General features: G+C 41.7%; 2 protein-coding genes across 4 annotated transcripts; both read left to right on the forward strand.

Annotated features, from left to right (window-relative positions):
- The first annotated feature begins 276 nt into the window (after positions 1–276).
- si:dkey-7j14.6 (uncharacterized protein LOC556585 homolog) lies at positions 277–5,771 on the forward strand. Of its 2 annotated transcripts, none has more exons than XM_056380913.1 (7): positions 277–361; positions 1,819–2,050; positions 2,565–2,666; positions 2,787–2,843; positions 3,321–3,467; positions 4,514–4,648; positions 4,969–5,771. In XM_056380913.1, exons 2-7 carry the CDS (start codon positions 1,853–1,855, stop codon positions 5,080–5,082), a joined length of 753 nt encoding a protein of 250 aa, XP_056236888.1. In that variant the 5' UTR covers positions 277–361; positions 1,819–1,852; the 3' UTR covers positions 5,083–5,771. The 2 variants fall into 2 exon arrangements, with proteins under 2 accessions (XP_056236888.1, XP_056236889.1); XM_056380914.1 differs by having other exon boundaries at positions 301–376.
- A 6,935-nt stretch (positions 5,772–12,706) lies between these two features.
- nudt17 (nudix (nucleoside diphosphate linked moiety X)-type motif 17) lies at positions 12,707–16,129 on the forward strand. Of its 2 annotated transcripts, none has more exons than XM_056380998.1 (9): positions 12,707–12,756; positions 13,292–13,385; positions 13,615–13,731; positions 13,918–14,101; positions 14,209–14,234; positions 14,378–14,470; positions 15,117–15,215; positions 15,401–15,534; positions 15,820–16,129. In XM_056380998.1, exons 2-9 carry the CDS (start codon positions 13,311–13,313, stop codon positions 15,983–15,985), a joined length of 894 nt encoding a protein of 297 aa, XP_056236973.1. In that variant the 5' UTR covers positions 12,707–12,756; positions 13,292–13,310; the 3' UTR covers positions 15,986–16,129. The 2 variants fall into 2 exon arrangements, with proteins under 2 accessions (XP_056236973.1, XP_056236974.1); XM_056380999.1 differs by having other exon boundaries at positions 12,708–12,752.
- Positions 16,130–16,651: the final 522 nt, after the last annotated feature.

Raw genomic sequence — 16,651 nt, forward strand, 5'->3', positions numbered from 1 at the left:
CTCAAAGTGAAATTGGTTTCAGGGAAATGATGGTTTGGAGTTTCGTATGCTGCTTTCAGGTGTCGTCGGAATTATCACTCTCCCGTCTCTGTGTGACGATTGACTCATTTAATAAAAGTGGAAGCAGAGTCAAGATGATGAGATCTATGGTGACGTGTTTCTTTCATTACTTTGTGCAAATAAATATTATTTTTATATCATTCTATTGTCACAAAATAAATAATAAAAATAAAATAAATCTAAAAATTATTTTGATTGATAGATTTACGAGCTTACATTTAAGCACCTGAAGACAGCATGATTTCAACCAGGAAACAAATCAAGCAAATTCACGCCTGAAAACGTCTGAGTCTGAAAACAGGTAATTTAACTTCAGGTAAACTTTCCTAACACTTCCAACACGACATGTTTGTATTTACAGATTGTATATATTATTTAAAATGTCACTTTCAGAAGCGATAGTCAGAAAACTTTAGCTGCTGCGCCACAGACAAACTGGTTTAGTTGTGTTGTTTTTACATTACCACTGTGTTCATGAGCTCTGTTGTAATAACACGTGTGTGATAGTGATTTAACAACATTTAATATTTCACTGACATGAACATGCATCCGGAAGAATCAGCCGGGACGTGAATTACAGAACCTGTCCCCAGACTCCACTGAACATTCATCAAATTTAAGATTTAATTTCTCAGCTCTTTCAGATTTCATTTTTAAGGATTTTAATAATGGATGATAAAAAAAATCATTCATAAGAAAGAGTTAAATATTATAAAGTCTGATATTAAATCAGAGCGAAAGCTGCTGTCACTCAGCAGTAAAAACATTTTATTTAAACATCAGTTTCCATCAGGTTGACATGAGACATATTTACATTATTTCAACTCCCTATAAAACAAACATGATGCTGAATCATTTCTATCAATTATGAGACATAATTATCATAAGTTGGATTATTACATAAAGAATTACACACAGTAACAGAGACTGCAGAGGCAAATGATAAATACACAGTGTTGCTGGTTTATGTGGAAAGTGTGGTTTGATTGTTCTTAATATAAATACAAAATACAGGTTTTATGATCCTGTGCTGCCAGCAGCATCTGTGCACCATCATTATTATTATTGTTGTTGTTGTTGTTGTTGTTGTTGTTATTGTTATTATTAGAAAGTCTTTATTGTTATTGTACAGATATACAGCGAAATTTAGAGAACTCCTCTTGATGAGTGCAAACTATAAAAACAAGAAAAAGAAACATTGAACAATAGACAGAAGGACAACAATAAGCTGTGGTGCAGCTGTGATCCAACTGTGATCCAGCTGTGATCCAGCTATGGTGCAGCTGTGATCCAGCTGTGATCCAGCTGTGGTGCAGCTGTGATCCAACTGTGATCCAGCTGTGGTGCAGCTGTGATCCAACTGTGATCCAGCTGTGGTGCAGCTGTGATCAAGCTGTGATCCAGCTGTGATCAAGCTATGGTGCAGCTGTGATCCAGCTGTGATCCAACTGTGATCAAGCTATGGTGCAGCTGTGATCAAGCTATGGTGCAGCTGTGATCCAGCTGTGGTCCAACTGTGATCAAGCTGTGGTGCAGCTGTGATCCAGCTGTGGTCCAGCTGTGTTCGTCATCAGATGAAGGTTCAGAGGAAACATCTCATTGGTCACGTTGTCTCTCCTCAAGAGGGAAAAGACAAAAGAGACAGAAACAAAGAGAGAAAGAGAAGTAAACAAACTTAAACAACAAAACACACACAGAACAACACATGTCATTTACAGATCTGATGACCTGCTCTCTCTTCTCATGACTCACCTGCAGATTTTAAAGCTTCCTGTGACCTCTGACCTCCACCATGATATCCTCGTCCATCACCAGGGGCGGTGGAGTCGTGGTCGTCACTCAGGTCATTCCTGAGGGTGAAAACTCCGTCCTGTTCCAGACCCCTGCTGCTGCCACTGCCCAACAGGCCCCGCCCACTTCCCCCACCTCTGCTGCTAAGGTGGACAACATGACCGCCACCTTCCTGCGGGGGCAGCCACACGGCCTCGGGGTGAGACTGAAACTGACACATCAGATATTAAGTCGAACCTGAACAAAGACCTGAAACACATGTTGATCTGAGTCAGTGTGACATCACTTCCTGATGATGTGATTATCCCTGCTGTCCCTCCAGAATAAAGCTCCAGAGAAACAGAAGCTGCAGAACTTCATTCAGAATCGTCTACTGTGTTTCACAGTGTGAACGTAACTGAAGTAACATCAGAATCATGTGAAGGAGGCGTTAATGAGCTCTGATGATCATCTCATCACGTTAACCCTGAGTTAACAGGCACAATACAGAGTTATAACTGACCAGTCGCAGCCACATGTGTCCTGCTGCCTTCAGGTGCTGCAGGAATTTAATCAAATAAAGGAGTTTTCATATGTTGTGAATCAGCTGTGGACGACAGACACTGTGAGACTCACTCAGATTCATTTAGATAAATGTAGATGATTTACTGACTGCTACTGTGTGTGTGTGTGTGTGTGTGTGTGTGTGTGCATGCGTGTATGTGTGTTCCCAGGTTGTTCAGATCTTCATCGGTGTGCTGTGCAACCTCTTAAGTCTGACCGCCATCTTCTCAGAGCTGCTGATGGTCTACGTTCCGTTCTGCTTCGCTGTCGTCGTACGTCAAATGTCAACAGATCACTGATCAATGACAGTCGATACCCTGAGGTCAAACCTCAGGTCAAAAGGTGAAATCATTATTTAACACAAACTTCTCTGTGTCTCTGCTGTTGTTCAGTTTGTGGTTTCTGGCTCTCTGACTCTGGCGGCGGGAAGACGGACTTCAGTGGCACTGGTGAGTTTTCACACTTCATCTTGTCGCACCGATAAACATCAACTGTTCTTTAGTTTCTTCACACACATGTTTTCAGCCCTGAGTAATGTCTACAGGCTTCCTCTCGGGCTGTATTCAGCACCAACAACCTGCCTGCAGGAAGGTATTCAGCGTTCAGTGTGTCGAGAGACAAAGAAAGCCTGACAGTTACTTTCTACTTCTCTGTGGTTGCTTTGTGTCTTTGTGGTTGTTTTGTGTCTTTGTGGTTGTTTTGTGTCTTTGTGGTTGTTTTGTGTCTGTGGTTGTTTTGTGTCTGTGGTTGTTTTGTGTCTCTGTTTTGTGACCATGTAGAAAGGTTTTAACATGATTGTGTTTGGTATTCAAAGGGTTTTAAAAGCTTAAAGACTTTTTAAAAGACTTTTATTTTGGTGAACACAGCAGCCTTCCTGTGTGGATCAGACAACAGCCTCAACAGCCCTGTGTTTGCTGTCAGTGCAGGTCTGGGCGTCTCTGGTGTCCAACATGTTCAGCGCCATGATCAGCCTGGCAGGCGTGGTCTACCTGTGCGGGCTGCTGGCTGTCCAACCCCTGTTCAACAAGATGGACGTGACGATTCGGGGGAACAATAACATGTGGATTCTGGATGTAAGTTTATCACTGACCGGAGCTCCTGAAGCTCCTGAAGCTCCTGCAGCTCCTGAAGCTTCTGCAGCTCCTGCAGCTCCTGAAGCTCCTGCAGCTCCTGAAGCTCCTGCAGCTCCTGAAGCTCCTGCAGCTCCTGAAGCTCCTGAAGCTCCTGAAGCTCCTGCAGCTCCTGAAGCTCCTGAAGCTCCTGAAGCTCCTGAAGCTCCTGAAGCTCCTGAAGCTCCTGCAGCTCCTGAAGCTCCTGCAGCTCCTGAAGCTCCTGAAGCTCCTGCAGCTCCTGAAGCTCCTGAAGCTCCTGCAGCTCCTGAAGCTCCTGAAGCTCCTGAAGCTCCTGCAGCTCCTGAAGCTCCTGCAGCTCCTGAAGCTCCTGAAGCTCCTGCAGCTCCTGAAGCTCCTGAAGCTCCTGCAGCTCCTGAAGCTCCTGCAGCTCCTGCAGCTCCTGAAGCTCCTGCAGCTCCTGAAGCTCCTGAAGCTCCTGAAGCTCCTGAAGCTTCTGCAGCTCCTGCAGCTCCTGAAGCTCCTGCAGCTCCTGAAGCTCCTGCAGCTCCTGAAGCTCCTGAAGCTCCTGCAGCTCCTGAAGCTCCTGCAGCTCCTGAAGCTCCTGAAGCTCCTGAAGCTCCAGAAGCTCCTGAAGCTCCTGCAGCTCCTGAAGCTCCTGAAGCTCCTGAAGCTCCTGCAGCTCCTGAAGCTCCTGAAGCTCCTGAAGCTCCAGAAGCTCCTGAAGCTCCTGCAGCTCCTGAAGCTCCTGCAGCTCCTGAAGCTCCTGCAGCTCCTGAAGCTCCAGAAGCTCCTGAAGCTCCTGCAGCTCCTGCAGCTCCTGAAGCTCCTGCAGCTCCTGCAGCTCCTGAAGCTCCTGAAGCTCCTGAAGCTCCTGAAGCTCCTGCTTCAGAACTGTTAAAAGTTTTCTCGTCTCCTTTTCATTGGTGCATGAAAACCTGAGTAAATTTCACACTTCAAACAAACACTGATGACGAGGATGGAGACTTGAGGACTCGGCTGAGGGTCTGGATTGTTCCCTGATGATCTGTGGTCTCTGGTTGTCTCAGGTGGTCATGAACGGACTTCTGTCCTCCGTCCTGGTTCTGCTCGTCCTCCAGCTCTGCGTCTCCATCACTGTCTTTGTGTTCTCCGGGAAAGCCATCAGACGCCAGAGTCGCGAGCCAGGCCCCTCCCCCTTCATGGTATGACACCGTCAGTCTGTCCCTGAACTAAAAGATTCAAAACAGACTTAAAATAATCAAGAATTATTACACTGTTGGATTATAAACTCAATGAGCACTTTATTAGGAACACCTGTTTAGACTGGTCTCATCGACATGACAGTGATCCCAGTGAACTTCAGTCAAAGGTGCTGTCTAGTTGCATTATGGGAAATGTAGGATCCAGTGTGTTTGTCTCACAACAACAACTACTGTACGGACAGAGCAGCTGATGATGATGATGATGATGATGATGATGATGAAGATGATGATAAGTTTTGTGTTTGACCTCTGACCTCCAGGTGAGGGTCGATGATTGCCACAGTCTGCCGTCTGGTGTGTTGGAGCACGGCAGCAACGTTGCCCTGTTGGGCGACTATGTGGAAAAGTCTGGACTGTCCCCAAACACACCATGAGAGGGGAGGAGGAGCTTCTGAATACCACTACAAATACTACAATAATACTGCAGTAAAACTACAGCAGAGTACTATCATACTGTCATTATATCCTGTAATCATCTTTTCTTCTTGTAGTCGATATGTTACACTGCATTCTGGGTAATTTAGGGGTTAAATGTGCCACAGTCTTGATTGTGTTTAAATATGAATCAGACGATAAAGATAAGAACTGATGCAGTCGACCATCAGAGAGAGAGAGGAGAGAGAGAGAGAGAGAGAGAGAGAGAGAGAGAGAGAGAGAGAGAGAGAGAGAGAGAGAGAGAGAGAGAGAGAGAGAGAGAGAGGAGAGAGAGAGAGAGAGAGAGAGAGAGAGAGAGGAGAGAGAGAGAGAGAGAGAGAGAGAGAACGTTCTCAAACCCAAATCATCAAATATTAAATAATCAAACATTAAATATGTTTTCTCTTTACATGTTGTTAAAGCAGAACTCACATAAAGACGCAGGTGAAGAATGACGTGTTGGTGTTCTGACGTTTCTTCCAAGTTCAAATTAAACTGACTTTTCTTTTAATGTAGTTTCTGTGATTGATCTGAAATCACCTTCATGTTTTGAATGTAAATCTTTATTTAAATCAGTTATAAAATGAATCTTTCACTTCCATCAGACATTAAATAGAAACATGACAAATAAACCTGATATTACCAATCACACTGTCTCTGATTGGATCATGTGGTGATGTTTGTGTCGACGCTTCAGGTCGTACAATGTTTCACACGTTAGTAAACGAGCTGTAAAGCTGCAGCAGTGGATCAGAACCCAAACAAAGAAGCAACATCACGTTCTGAATATCAGCAACTGTGATTCAGTCAGAGGGACGAGGCTGCGTCCACAACATCATCAGAACAACATCAGAACATCAGAACATCATCAGAACATCATTAGAAAAACATCAGAACATCATCAGAACATCAGAACATCATCAGAACATCATCAGAACATCATCAGAACAACATCAGAACATCAGAACATCATCAGAACATCATTAGAAAAACATCAGAACATCATCAGAACATCAGAACATCATCAGAACATCATCAGAACATCAGAACATCATCAGAACAACATCAGAACATCATCAGAACATCATCAGAAAAACATCAGAACATCATCAGAACATCATCAGAACATCAGAACATCATTAGAACATCATCAGAACATCATCAGAAAAACATCAGAACATCATCAGAACATCATTAGAACATCATCAGAACATCATCAGAAAAACATCAGAACATCATCAGAACAAAAGAACATCATCAGAACAACAGAACAACATCAGAACATCATCAGAACAACATCAGAACATCATCAGAACAAGCTGCTGCCTCGACTCTGGTCTAGGGAGGTTCATAACACAGAGGCCGCTCAGCTCAGCGCCACACTGAGAGTCCTGGTTCAACGTCAACTGCTGTAGGTGAACATGTATTGTTGAGGTTCCTCTCACAGGTGTCGACAGGTGCTGTGGCATGAAGAAGACCCTGATGAATCCTGAGTGGATCTTCCCATCACATCGTCTCTTTGACTTCAGGCTCCAACAGCCGGTTCAGTGGAGGATCTACCGCCTCTTTAACAGCTGCTCCGCTGTCATGACTCCGCCCCTCACTCCCAGCTAATCCAAATATGGTCAAAGAGGAGGGGTGTGTGTGGAGCCAGTTTGTAACAAGCAAACTCTCATCCACCTGTCACTCAAAGAGGCCACGCCCTCAATCCTCCATAAGTGTAGTCCTTAATAAAATGTAAACAGGTGAGTTATATAAACAGGTGTCATGAAGGAGGAAATTAGCTCTAGAGACCAAAACAGTTTTTGTACCAGGCTGTAAACATGTTTATTTCTGCTGTAAAGTTGGACATTTTAACATGGGAGTCTATGAGGACTGACTCACTGTTGGAGTCGGACTCTAGTGGTCGTTAGAGGAACTGCAGCTTCGGTGGTTGATACTTATAAACCATCATTCACACCGACCCTCCTGTTCTCTGAGTGTGAACCGTTTCCATCATGACTCTCATCCATTAGCTGCTACTGCTTGTTTTATAGTTATTGATTTTTTCAGAGATGAAACTGATGCTGTAAATCAAATCAACAAGGAGGAGGAGGAGGAGGAGGAGGAGGAGGAGGAGGAGCAGGAGGAGGAGCAGGAAGAGAGACAGGAAACAGACCGCACCCTGGTCTCAGACGGATCAGAACTACAGGACTCTCTGCAGCTGAGCTGATCAGCACGTTTATCCAGGTGAGCTGCATGACATCTGATTTTAAATAAACTGTAAATCTGCTCATCAGATGAGATAAGAACCTTTATTGATCCCATGAAGAAGAAATTCAAATTGATACAGCAGCACAAGGGGGAAATATAATCCAGAGATAAAATAAGACTGTCACTGACTCTCTCAACAGCCTTGATCTGATTGGCTGACGGCCTCAGCTGATCTGATGCTGTAGTATCTCCTGCTGGGCTTTTGTCAACTGGGCTCATTATAAACAGTTTGATTGTACAGATGATGATGATGATGATGAAGATCAGTGCAGAGTTTCAGTTGTAGGAAATTAGAAACACTGATTAGACACATTCACATCACTGTGTGTGTGTGTGTGTGTGTGTGTGTGTGTGTGTGTGTGTGTGTGTGTTTCTGCAGAACAACCAGAGGAAACATGGTGAGTAACTGTTCATCAGATTGACTCAGGCTGAATATGTGAAAGTCGTTGATACGTTGAGATTTCAACTAAAATTTAACGATAATGTTGAAAAAACTTTGTTCAAAACTTGCATCTATTAAAACTTTAATATTTTCTGTATTTGTTTTGCTAATATCTCTCTCTCCTCTCTCGCTCTCTCTTTGTGAACCAACAGGAGGACATGAAAACCTTCGGGGTGAGTTCTCTGCTGCTCCATCATGAAATCCTCTAATAAGACAATAATTATATGAAAGATAATTAAACTGTTATCAGATGATTTATCTGCTCTGACTCTTGAACAGCAGCAGCAGGATGAACATGAACTCACTCACTTCACTGATGATACATTATTGATGAATGATTGGTCGTCACTGAGATGTTTAATGGAACCATTATCTTAATGGACAACAACTTCCAGACTGATGATAAACAGGAAGTCAGATGATTTGTTTTCTTTCTATCTTACTATCAACAAACTCAAAGCCTCATGGGAACTGTAGTTGTTCCACTGCAACAATACAGTAGTTGTAGTGTAATAAAAAACCCACTGACACACCTGTCAATCAAAGCTCCATCTAAGTTTTTACGCCTTAATCTCGCTTTAATGAACCTTTTATTTTGAAAATCTCACCACAGACTGACAAAAGAAGCTCAGTGACATATGTAGAGACGAGCCACAATGGTGCAATTAAAAACAGCAGGTTGTCATATCATTTAATACTTATAATAGAATAATAAATAATAATAAATATTTAGTTTCTAAATATATTATGTTTTATTACAGCACTATTGAATGTTTGCCATGATATAACTAATAATAATAGACTGAATTAATGAAAGGAAAAAGAAATTATTAAAACAGTACATTTAAATTATTAAGTAACTTTGTGTCACTTAACCTGATCGTTTACTAAAATTCAACATGTTCATACCTGTAAAGTTTTGTGTTAATAATGTCACTCGTCAAACCTGTTGCTTTGTTTTGGAGCTTTTGACATTTCTTTCATTTAAAATCTTCAGCAGCACAAAAATCTGACGTTTCTACAGTTTGGCCTCAAACATTTAAAGCTTCACTCATCTGAGACACTTTTCAAAATAAAAGTCAAAAAGTACTTCACAATAAAAGCATGAAAAAAAACATGAGTGAGTATTCAAAATAGAAATAAAAACTACGACATCAGTGAAGGAGTGTACGTGAGTTCGAATTGAACCAGTTTCAAACAATTCTGATATTCCCGCCTTTAGAGCCTGATCAGTAATAACCACAATGTTGTACTGACTTCTAAGTTACAGTGGCAGCCAATGGAGGGAAGCCAGCGCTGGAGTAATGTGCTTCCTGCTGCGGACGAGCTACAGATCCTTACAACAGAATTACAACAGTCCGGCCGTGAGGACACAGAAGCACAGATCTCTGCATTTATGAAAGATAAAACATGTCTGATCTTTGAGATGTTCTGTAGCTGAACAAATGTCAGTGCAGGTCGATGCAGGAGAGACTGGGAGCAGCGGTCGGTACAGAGGTCTTACAGCTGTGACACACAAAGACGTGACAAGATGGATCTCTGAGTGGATCAGCTGAGACCTGAACTTGTGCTAAACCTGCCCTGATCTTGTCTTTGCAGAGACAAGTTGGAGGTTTCTCTCCTCCGTGTCAGAGGAAGTGCAGGAACTGTGTTCGTGTCAGTGATGCGTCACTGTTGTGTGGTGTTTCTGTCACTTCCTGTCCAGGCGGTGGAGATGGTGCTCGGCTTGATAGACATATCTCTGGCTTCAGTCCTGGTTAAGGTGGAAACTCTCTTCAAGAAGCAAATCTTTATTGTTTTCATCACTGGAATTTGGGTGAGGAGGCTGATCCTACTCTGTTCACACGTCAGTGTGTGTGCATGTAGCTTTGTGTCAGCATGTGTGTGTTTATACGTCTTAAATTACTGTAACTGAGGCCGCGTTTACGCCTGGTATTAACATGTGATCTTGGTTTTAATAAATGATCTTGTTATTCTGGTGACAGTCTGATCAGATCTCAAGATGTAAACCAGACAGAGCTTTAGACATGAGAAAAGAAGGAGAAAATCTCTGTTCCTGGTTGGATTCACTTCTTTTACCTTCAAAAATGAACTTAAGCAAGAAACTGAGCCATCTGAGAAATCTGTGATGACATTTTGATGTCAACAGCTAATCGCCAATTAAAAATAATAGTTATAGTCCGAAAACACATTAAGACGATGATACTAAATCTTCACTACATTACTAAGAAAGAAAGACAGAGAGCAAAAAAGATGGAGAGGAGGAAAAACATGAACAAAGACAGAAACCCATTCAGGGTTTTATTTTGAAAGTCTTCAGAACTCCAGAAGCTTGCTGTAAGTTGCTTACAGGGCTTTTATTTTGATTATCAAGCCTAATGCAGGACCCCTCATGAGCTCCCATTACTGTCTGGGGCCTTTTATTTTGAAAGTTGTCTTGTTTTGCTTAATGTTTTTTTAATTGATGGACAGAGAAACATGTAAATACAGTGATGAGACGTTTAAGGACCCTCAGTGTTTGACATGTGGATTTTTTCTCTCAGACGATCCTGACTGGCCTCTTGCTGGTGTGTGGGGGCAAGAAACCCTCCTACTGCTGTGTGAGTCCCCCCCCCCACATGTGTAGACGTGTTGTGTTTACATGTAAAATGTAGAGTTGAGATTGAGATCTACATATTCATGTAAAATGTGCAGCTGCCTTTGTAAAGTGAGTGTGTAAAGTGTGTGTGTTTTGTGTTTCCAGATGAAGTATAACAGCGTTTTGCACATGGCCACGCTGATATTCTCGTGTGTAGCGTTCGGTGGGATGGTGACACACATTCCCTACGACGACCAGCGGTACTGCACGAGCTCCTCCTGTCCCTTAATCCACCATGAGACCTCGGTGGGTTCAAAGTGACCACAGACATGTGGTGCTCATTATTTATTTATTTTTTTAAATATGTTTTACAACCAATTGATTAATTGAGAAAATAATCAGCAGATAAATGGATAATGAAAATAATCAAGTTGCAGCTTTAAAATCAGTGTCATTATTGATTTGTGTTAGTAACAAAGCATTAAATGTTAGTAAGACAATAGCAGGTTAATTATGTCTCAGTACCTATTAGTAACACATTTGTAACTGTTAATTCATTAGTCAATTAACACATGACAACAATTAGTTAACACAATTCATTGATTTAATTCTTTTCTATCTTGTGAAACACAGTAACAGGCCTAATATTAAGTAATTGTTTGTAACATAGTAATAACTGTTAGAAGCACAATAAAATGATCAATTACAAGTCACACATCAGATGTTCGTTACATCTTAGTAACTGATGATGGTTCAGTTCAACTAATTCAGTTACTGTTAATGACCCATTATTAAGTTACTAATACAGTTGTAATCTAAGATCTATCTCTTTTGTAAGAGATAACAGAATGCTTTGATAACAAATAGCCCTGATCTGCTTTGTATTTTTGTCTAAATATAATCGTGTCGTCCCTTCAGGTTCTGGTCAGTGGTATCTTGGCTGTCCTCATCACTGTCTTCCTGGTGCAGGCGCTCATCAGCCTGACGGTCATGCTGTGCGGTTGCTGGTCCCTGTTATGTAAAGATGCAGAGGTGCGACGATGATAGCGTTGGATCACCAACAAGAAAAAAAAACGTTATATTTGTTTCTCTCTGGCAGTCTCTGACCATCTCATCTGGTTTTCTTGCGTCCCACAGCAGTCTGAGGAGCCTGAATGCATCGGCAGCACCACCTCCGTGCCTCTCTGCCTCCCCCATCAACAACAGGTGACACCTGGAGGACAGGCCTGGACAGTCAACTGATGGACGGACTGAATGTTTTTAAATCTACTGAAACTGTTGGTGACACCAATGTATTAAAGTACTGACGTCATCTCAAAGAGTAACTTAACATGTGTTTAACATCCTGTAACCACACCCACCGGTGACATCACAGTGCACTGACAAACCTTGGAGTACACTTTTATATCACTGCCGCAAGAAGTAGAACATGATTTTCAGCTCTTTAGTTCATTTTTAAGAAAAGTGAACGTTGAAAATAAAAAAACATTCATTTATTTATTTTTTTGTTACCATTATGCTACTTTATGCATCTAGCATTATATTTCCCTGTAACTTTCTCCACTAATTTATCTGACTTACTTGTTTCTCGTTATTTTTTTACTTTTTAAACATATTTTTGTCTTTTGGTTTTTTATTTATTTGTTAATTTAACTGACATAATCATGTTTTATATGGCAATATTTCTTATTTTACCTTTGTGGTCAAACTTTTTTTTTTTTTTTTGTCAATAAAGTTTGAGAGAAACGCCGAAACAACCGGACGAAACAACCTTCACATTAAGAGCATGGCAAGACCATTGTGGGAAATACTACTTTACTGAGGTATAACTTCAGAAAAGTATTACCAGACAGAAAAATAAAGTCATTGAATGTTTTAATAATTTGGATTTGTCATATTTATACAAACTTTCTACCTGTCTTTTTGTAAATTTTTGAGTTACATTTAGAGCCAACATGATTGAAATGCTGCTTTCAAATCCTTGTTCATGACACAAAATTCCGAACCCTTTATTATGATTATTTATTTTTTGTTATTTATTTATGGCACAAAAGTAGTAACATTTCAAAACAATTAGTAGGCCTGTACAAATAGGCTACTGGAATTCATTTGTATGTAATAATATACATACCTATTATTTGTTGTTTTCAAAAGTGTAGCATTTAGGTCCCTCGTATTGCTAAACTCCCAGATTAACAAAAAAAGCTAACCCTGGATCAGTGGTTTTATTATTATGATTTTATTTTTTTATCGGTTCCCATGGTCCTAAAATTTGTGGGCTTTTATTTTGAAGTGTGGGACCGGATGTAAATCTCGGGTAAAATGGCGTGAGGACCGTAAACTGGTGTTTCTTCTCTGTCAGTAGGTTTCTACTGTTTCTACTGTGTTTCTGAACGTGTCTTTTTGTCCAGTTTAACTCGAAACGTGTTCAAAACAAATATTAAGTAGTTAATGTGGAAAAGTCTCCGGTTGGCAGCGTTTTATTTCCGCAGAATGAAGCTTGTAACTGCGTTTACCGTTAGCTTAAGTTCACTGGTGGTGTTTGTTTACACTTCAAGGTTCAGTCCAGCGTGTTTACTTGGTTAGTTAGTTAGTTGGTTAGTTAGTTAGTTAAACATGAAAACGTTAAATAACTTTGTAGTATGACGAGTGAATATTTTTTCATTCAAGCCAAAACGTAGAAACATCAGAAATCTGCAATAAAAGCAGCAGAAAGCAGCAGTTAAACTGTGCTTCAAACATGTAAAATGAACAGGGCGTTAGCTAATGTAATAAAGATTTATTCTCATTGTCTTCATGTGTTCTCGACCTGAAACTATTATTTTCGCTGGCAATGAACTGATGAATTGTTCAGGCTGTGAAATGTGTCTTCTCCTCGGTCACTCTTGCCTTGCAGCTCAGGTGAGGAAAGCAGCATGGATAAAGTGAGGAGGATCCTGGTTCATGTCTGTAAAGACCGAGCAGCTTCACAACGAGCTCAGTTTGTTCAGGTCAGAGAGGAATGATGCAGGTTCACTGGGTGATTTCAAGGAGCTGTGCAGCATCTTGAGAAATCATACACTTAAGAACATTTCCCAAAATGTTGGATTGTTCCTTTAACCATCTAACAGCACACATGTCCAGATATCTCTTTACTGACTGTTGTAAGATTACACCAGGAGGGGATACCTGGAATCAGTTTGGCTCATGTCATATTTGTTCCTCTTCCCGTCCTGTCAGAGTATAACGGGTCACTTCATGGATGGTGGTGATGATGAGGTGGAGGTGAACTGCTCTCTGGAGAAAAACCAGTTTATTCTTTTCAGAGGAGACAAAGGACAAGGAATCCCTCTGAAGGTCAGACACTAAATATTTACCTCCTGTTTTTAAATATAAGGCTGAAAATATTAAATTTTTTGTTTCATAATAAACTCAGATCCCATGTGCAGTGCTAGTCACATCCCTCAGCTCTGAGCCCATTGGTTCCTATTGACGTGAGTATTTAAAAACACCTCACAATTAACTGATGTGTTTCTGTCCCAGAGACCCGCCTTCTGTCCCATCAAGCACCTGTCAGCCAGAGAGGCAGCTGCGATCCCATTGGACGTTCAGCAGCGTGGTGTGGATGTGGGCGTGGCTATACTCCTGCAGACAGCCAATCAGAGAGTGTTGCTGACTCGACGGGCAAAGGAGCTTCGTATATTTCCCAACGTCTGGGTCCCCCCAGGTCACACACACACACACACACACACACACACACACACACACACACACCTCTGTCAGAGTGTTTTTGTGTTTTCTGATGCTCCTGTCTTTTGGTTTTACGTCTTCAAGGTGGACATGTGGAGCCCGATGAGACGGTAAATAACTTTGCGAACATCATTTTTTGAGACAGCTGCACAGTGTGACTTCTTTTTAGAAAACTAAATACATTTTTTATTTTGTGTGTGTGTGTGTGTGTGTGTGTGTGTGTGTGTGTGTGTGTGTGTGTGTGTGTGTGTAGCTGCTGGACGCTGGCCTCAGGGAGTTACAGGAGGAAACTGGACTGAAACTTGGATCAGATGAAGTTTGTCCAAAAATACTGGGACTGTGGGAGGTGAGACACTGACAGACAGGAGGGCTGATAGAGAGACATACAGAGCGATCCAAAGGTTTGAGACCTCTTCCTCAGGCTCAGTGTAGACCTGCTGCATACATCTTTTACAAAGATAAAAAATGGGCTTGTTGTAATCTTTACAGTTATCTCTGTTCACCAAAAAAATCCCAGTCACTGAAATAAGAAGCACAAACATAGAAACTTCACGCCATGGTTTTTTATTATGGCACCACCTCAGAAAGTCAGAGCCCAGGATGTTGTGTGGAGGAAAAAAGGAATGTGTCCTCATGCGCTCGATAAAGAAACACGGGACAGGAAGTGAAGTAAATGAATAATATGTAGAGCTGTGTTTTCCTCCTCAGGTTGAGCTTTGGTTTGTTCTCAGTGTGCCATGAAAACGGTGCAGATTCACCATCAACGTGATTGTCATGATTTTTGGATGAATTTATAATCAAAACTCACTGACCTTCCTGAACTGGCTGAGGTTGAGCAGGGGATTGAAAACATGTTCGGTGTATACGAGCTGATGAACTGATGCCATCACCTCTTCCTCATAGAGAAACACAGAACAAGAGTTATTAATTATTACTGTGGTGTGATTAAAGGTATTGCACTAAAATGAACCCTCTGTCCGTGTGTCTGTCAGTCAGTGTATCCTCCCATGCTGTCCAGAGGACTTCCTCAGAGACATCACATAGTCGTCTACATGCTGCTGCACTCCTCCCTCTCTCACCTGCAGCTGCAGGTACGTACTGACTCACACATGATCTCTGTGACTTCACCGTGAGCGTAAACGTGAATTTGGAAACATTCTCAGTGACTTTGAACTGACCTGGATGACTTGGTGACTTGACAATCACTCGTTGAATGTTTGCATGTTACAGTGTAATAACTCGATCGAGCTCCTGTCTTGTCGTCCCGTCCCTGCAGTCGTCTCTGAGCCCGTCTCCAGCTGAGGTCAGCGCGTGTCTGTGGGCCGACAGTCGACTGGTCAGAGCCATCGTGTCGGCCGTGGACGGAGAGGATGGAGACGTTCGACTGGACGAGCTGCCCAACAGCATCAGGTATCACAGCTGCGACTGTCAAAGAGCCAGTGTTTTAAATTAAAAGCCGGAGCCCTGTCTCTGGACAGAAATTACATCCCCCATTTCACACTGACCATCCACAGTCCAGCTACATACTGGGTTTGGAACTAGTCTCCTATAAATGTGCGACATTTTTACTCTAATCTTAAAAACCCAAAACAGTATTTTACAGTAAGATTCTGATTAAGTCGTTCTGATGCTGTTCAGTTCATCTGTGATGTGTTTGACTTCCTCCTGACCTTTGACCTCCTGTTGTGTTTCCAGTGTGTCACAGGTGTCTGCAGACGGAGCTCTTAGTGACGTTACTCTGCCGCTGGAGGTGTTGGTTAGTCGAGCGCCGACCTGTGGTCCTGATGTGGAGCGGGTCAGCACCGGGACAAAGTTTGCCCTGGAGCTATGGCTGAGGAGCTTGGAGGCACCTGACCCCTGACCTCTGACCCCAACAACCTAACTGTGGAGGCGACAGGAAGGAGTGCTCAGCATCAGAGAAATGACTGTCTGTGTAAATGCCACTTAGATTTTTATGTACTTTAAATTCAAGTCTTGTTTTTCAATAAAACAGCTGAAGAAATGACTGAAATGAGTCATTAACCAACACCACTTAGCCTTAATTGGGAATTCTTAGTATCCAATTAACAATGTGCACACGCTGGGTATTTAATGGGATGAATGCAGCATTTTAGACTGAATATATTCAAATTTTGCTCATCTTAAGGCAACAAAAGAAAGAAATGTATGAATACAAAGGATGTACTTTTTTCCCAGCAGAAATATTCCTGACTCTAGATTGGTCTTTATGTTGAAAAATAACATTAACAGAAAATATAATTTCACTGTTGAATCATTAAAGTATGATAACTCCAAGTAATTTAAACAATCTTAGAAACTTTCCTTTTAGTGTTTCACAAGAATTTTCACAAGAAGAGGGGAAACTCATGACCCCAGTTTCTCTGCATATGCAATTAAAGATATTTAATATTCTTATTTTGTTACCTAACAGACAGATCCTATTTACATCTGTGTTTTTTCTATCAGCTACTAAATGGACCTTCAGGTGAAACTTCCAGTTTAACTCTATGAAAATATTTCTCATGTC

Source organism: Seriola aureovittata, chromosome 7 (genome assembly GCF_021018895.1).
Source record: "Seriola aureovittata isolate HTS-2021-v1 ecotype China chromosome 7, ASM2101889v1, whole genome shotgun sequence".
Taxonomy (NCBI): domain Eukaryota; kingdom Metazoa; phylum Chordata; class Actinopteri; order Carangiformes; family Carangidae; genus Seriola; species Seriola aureovittata.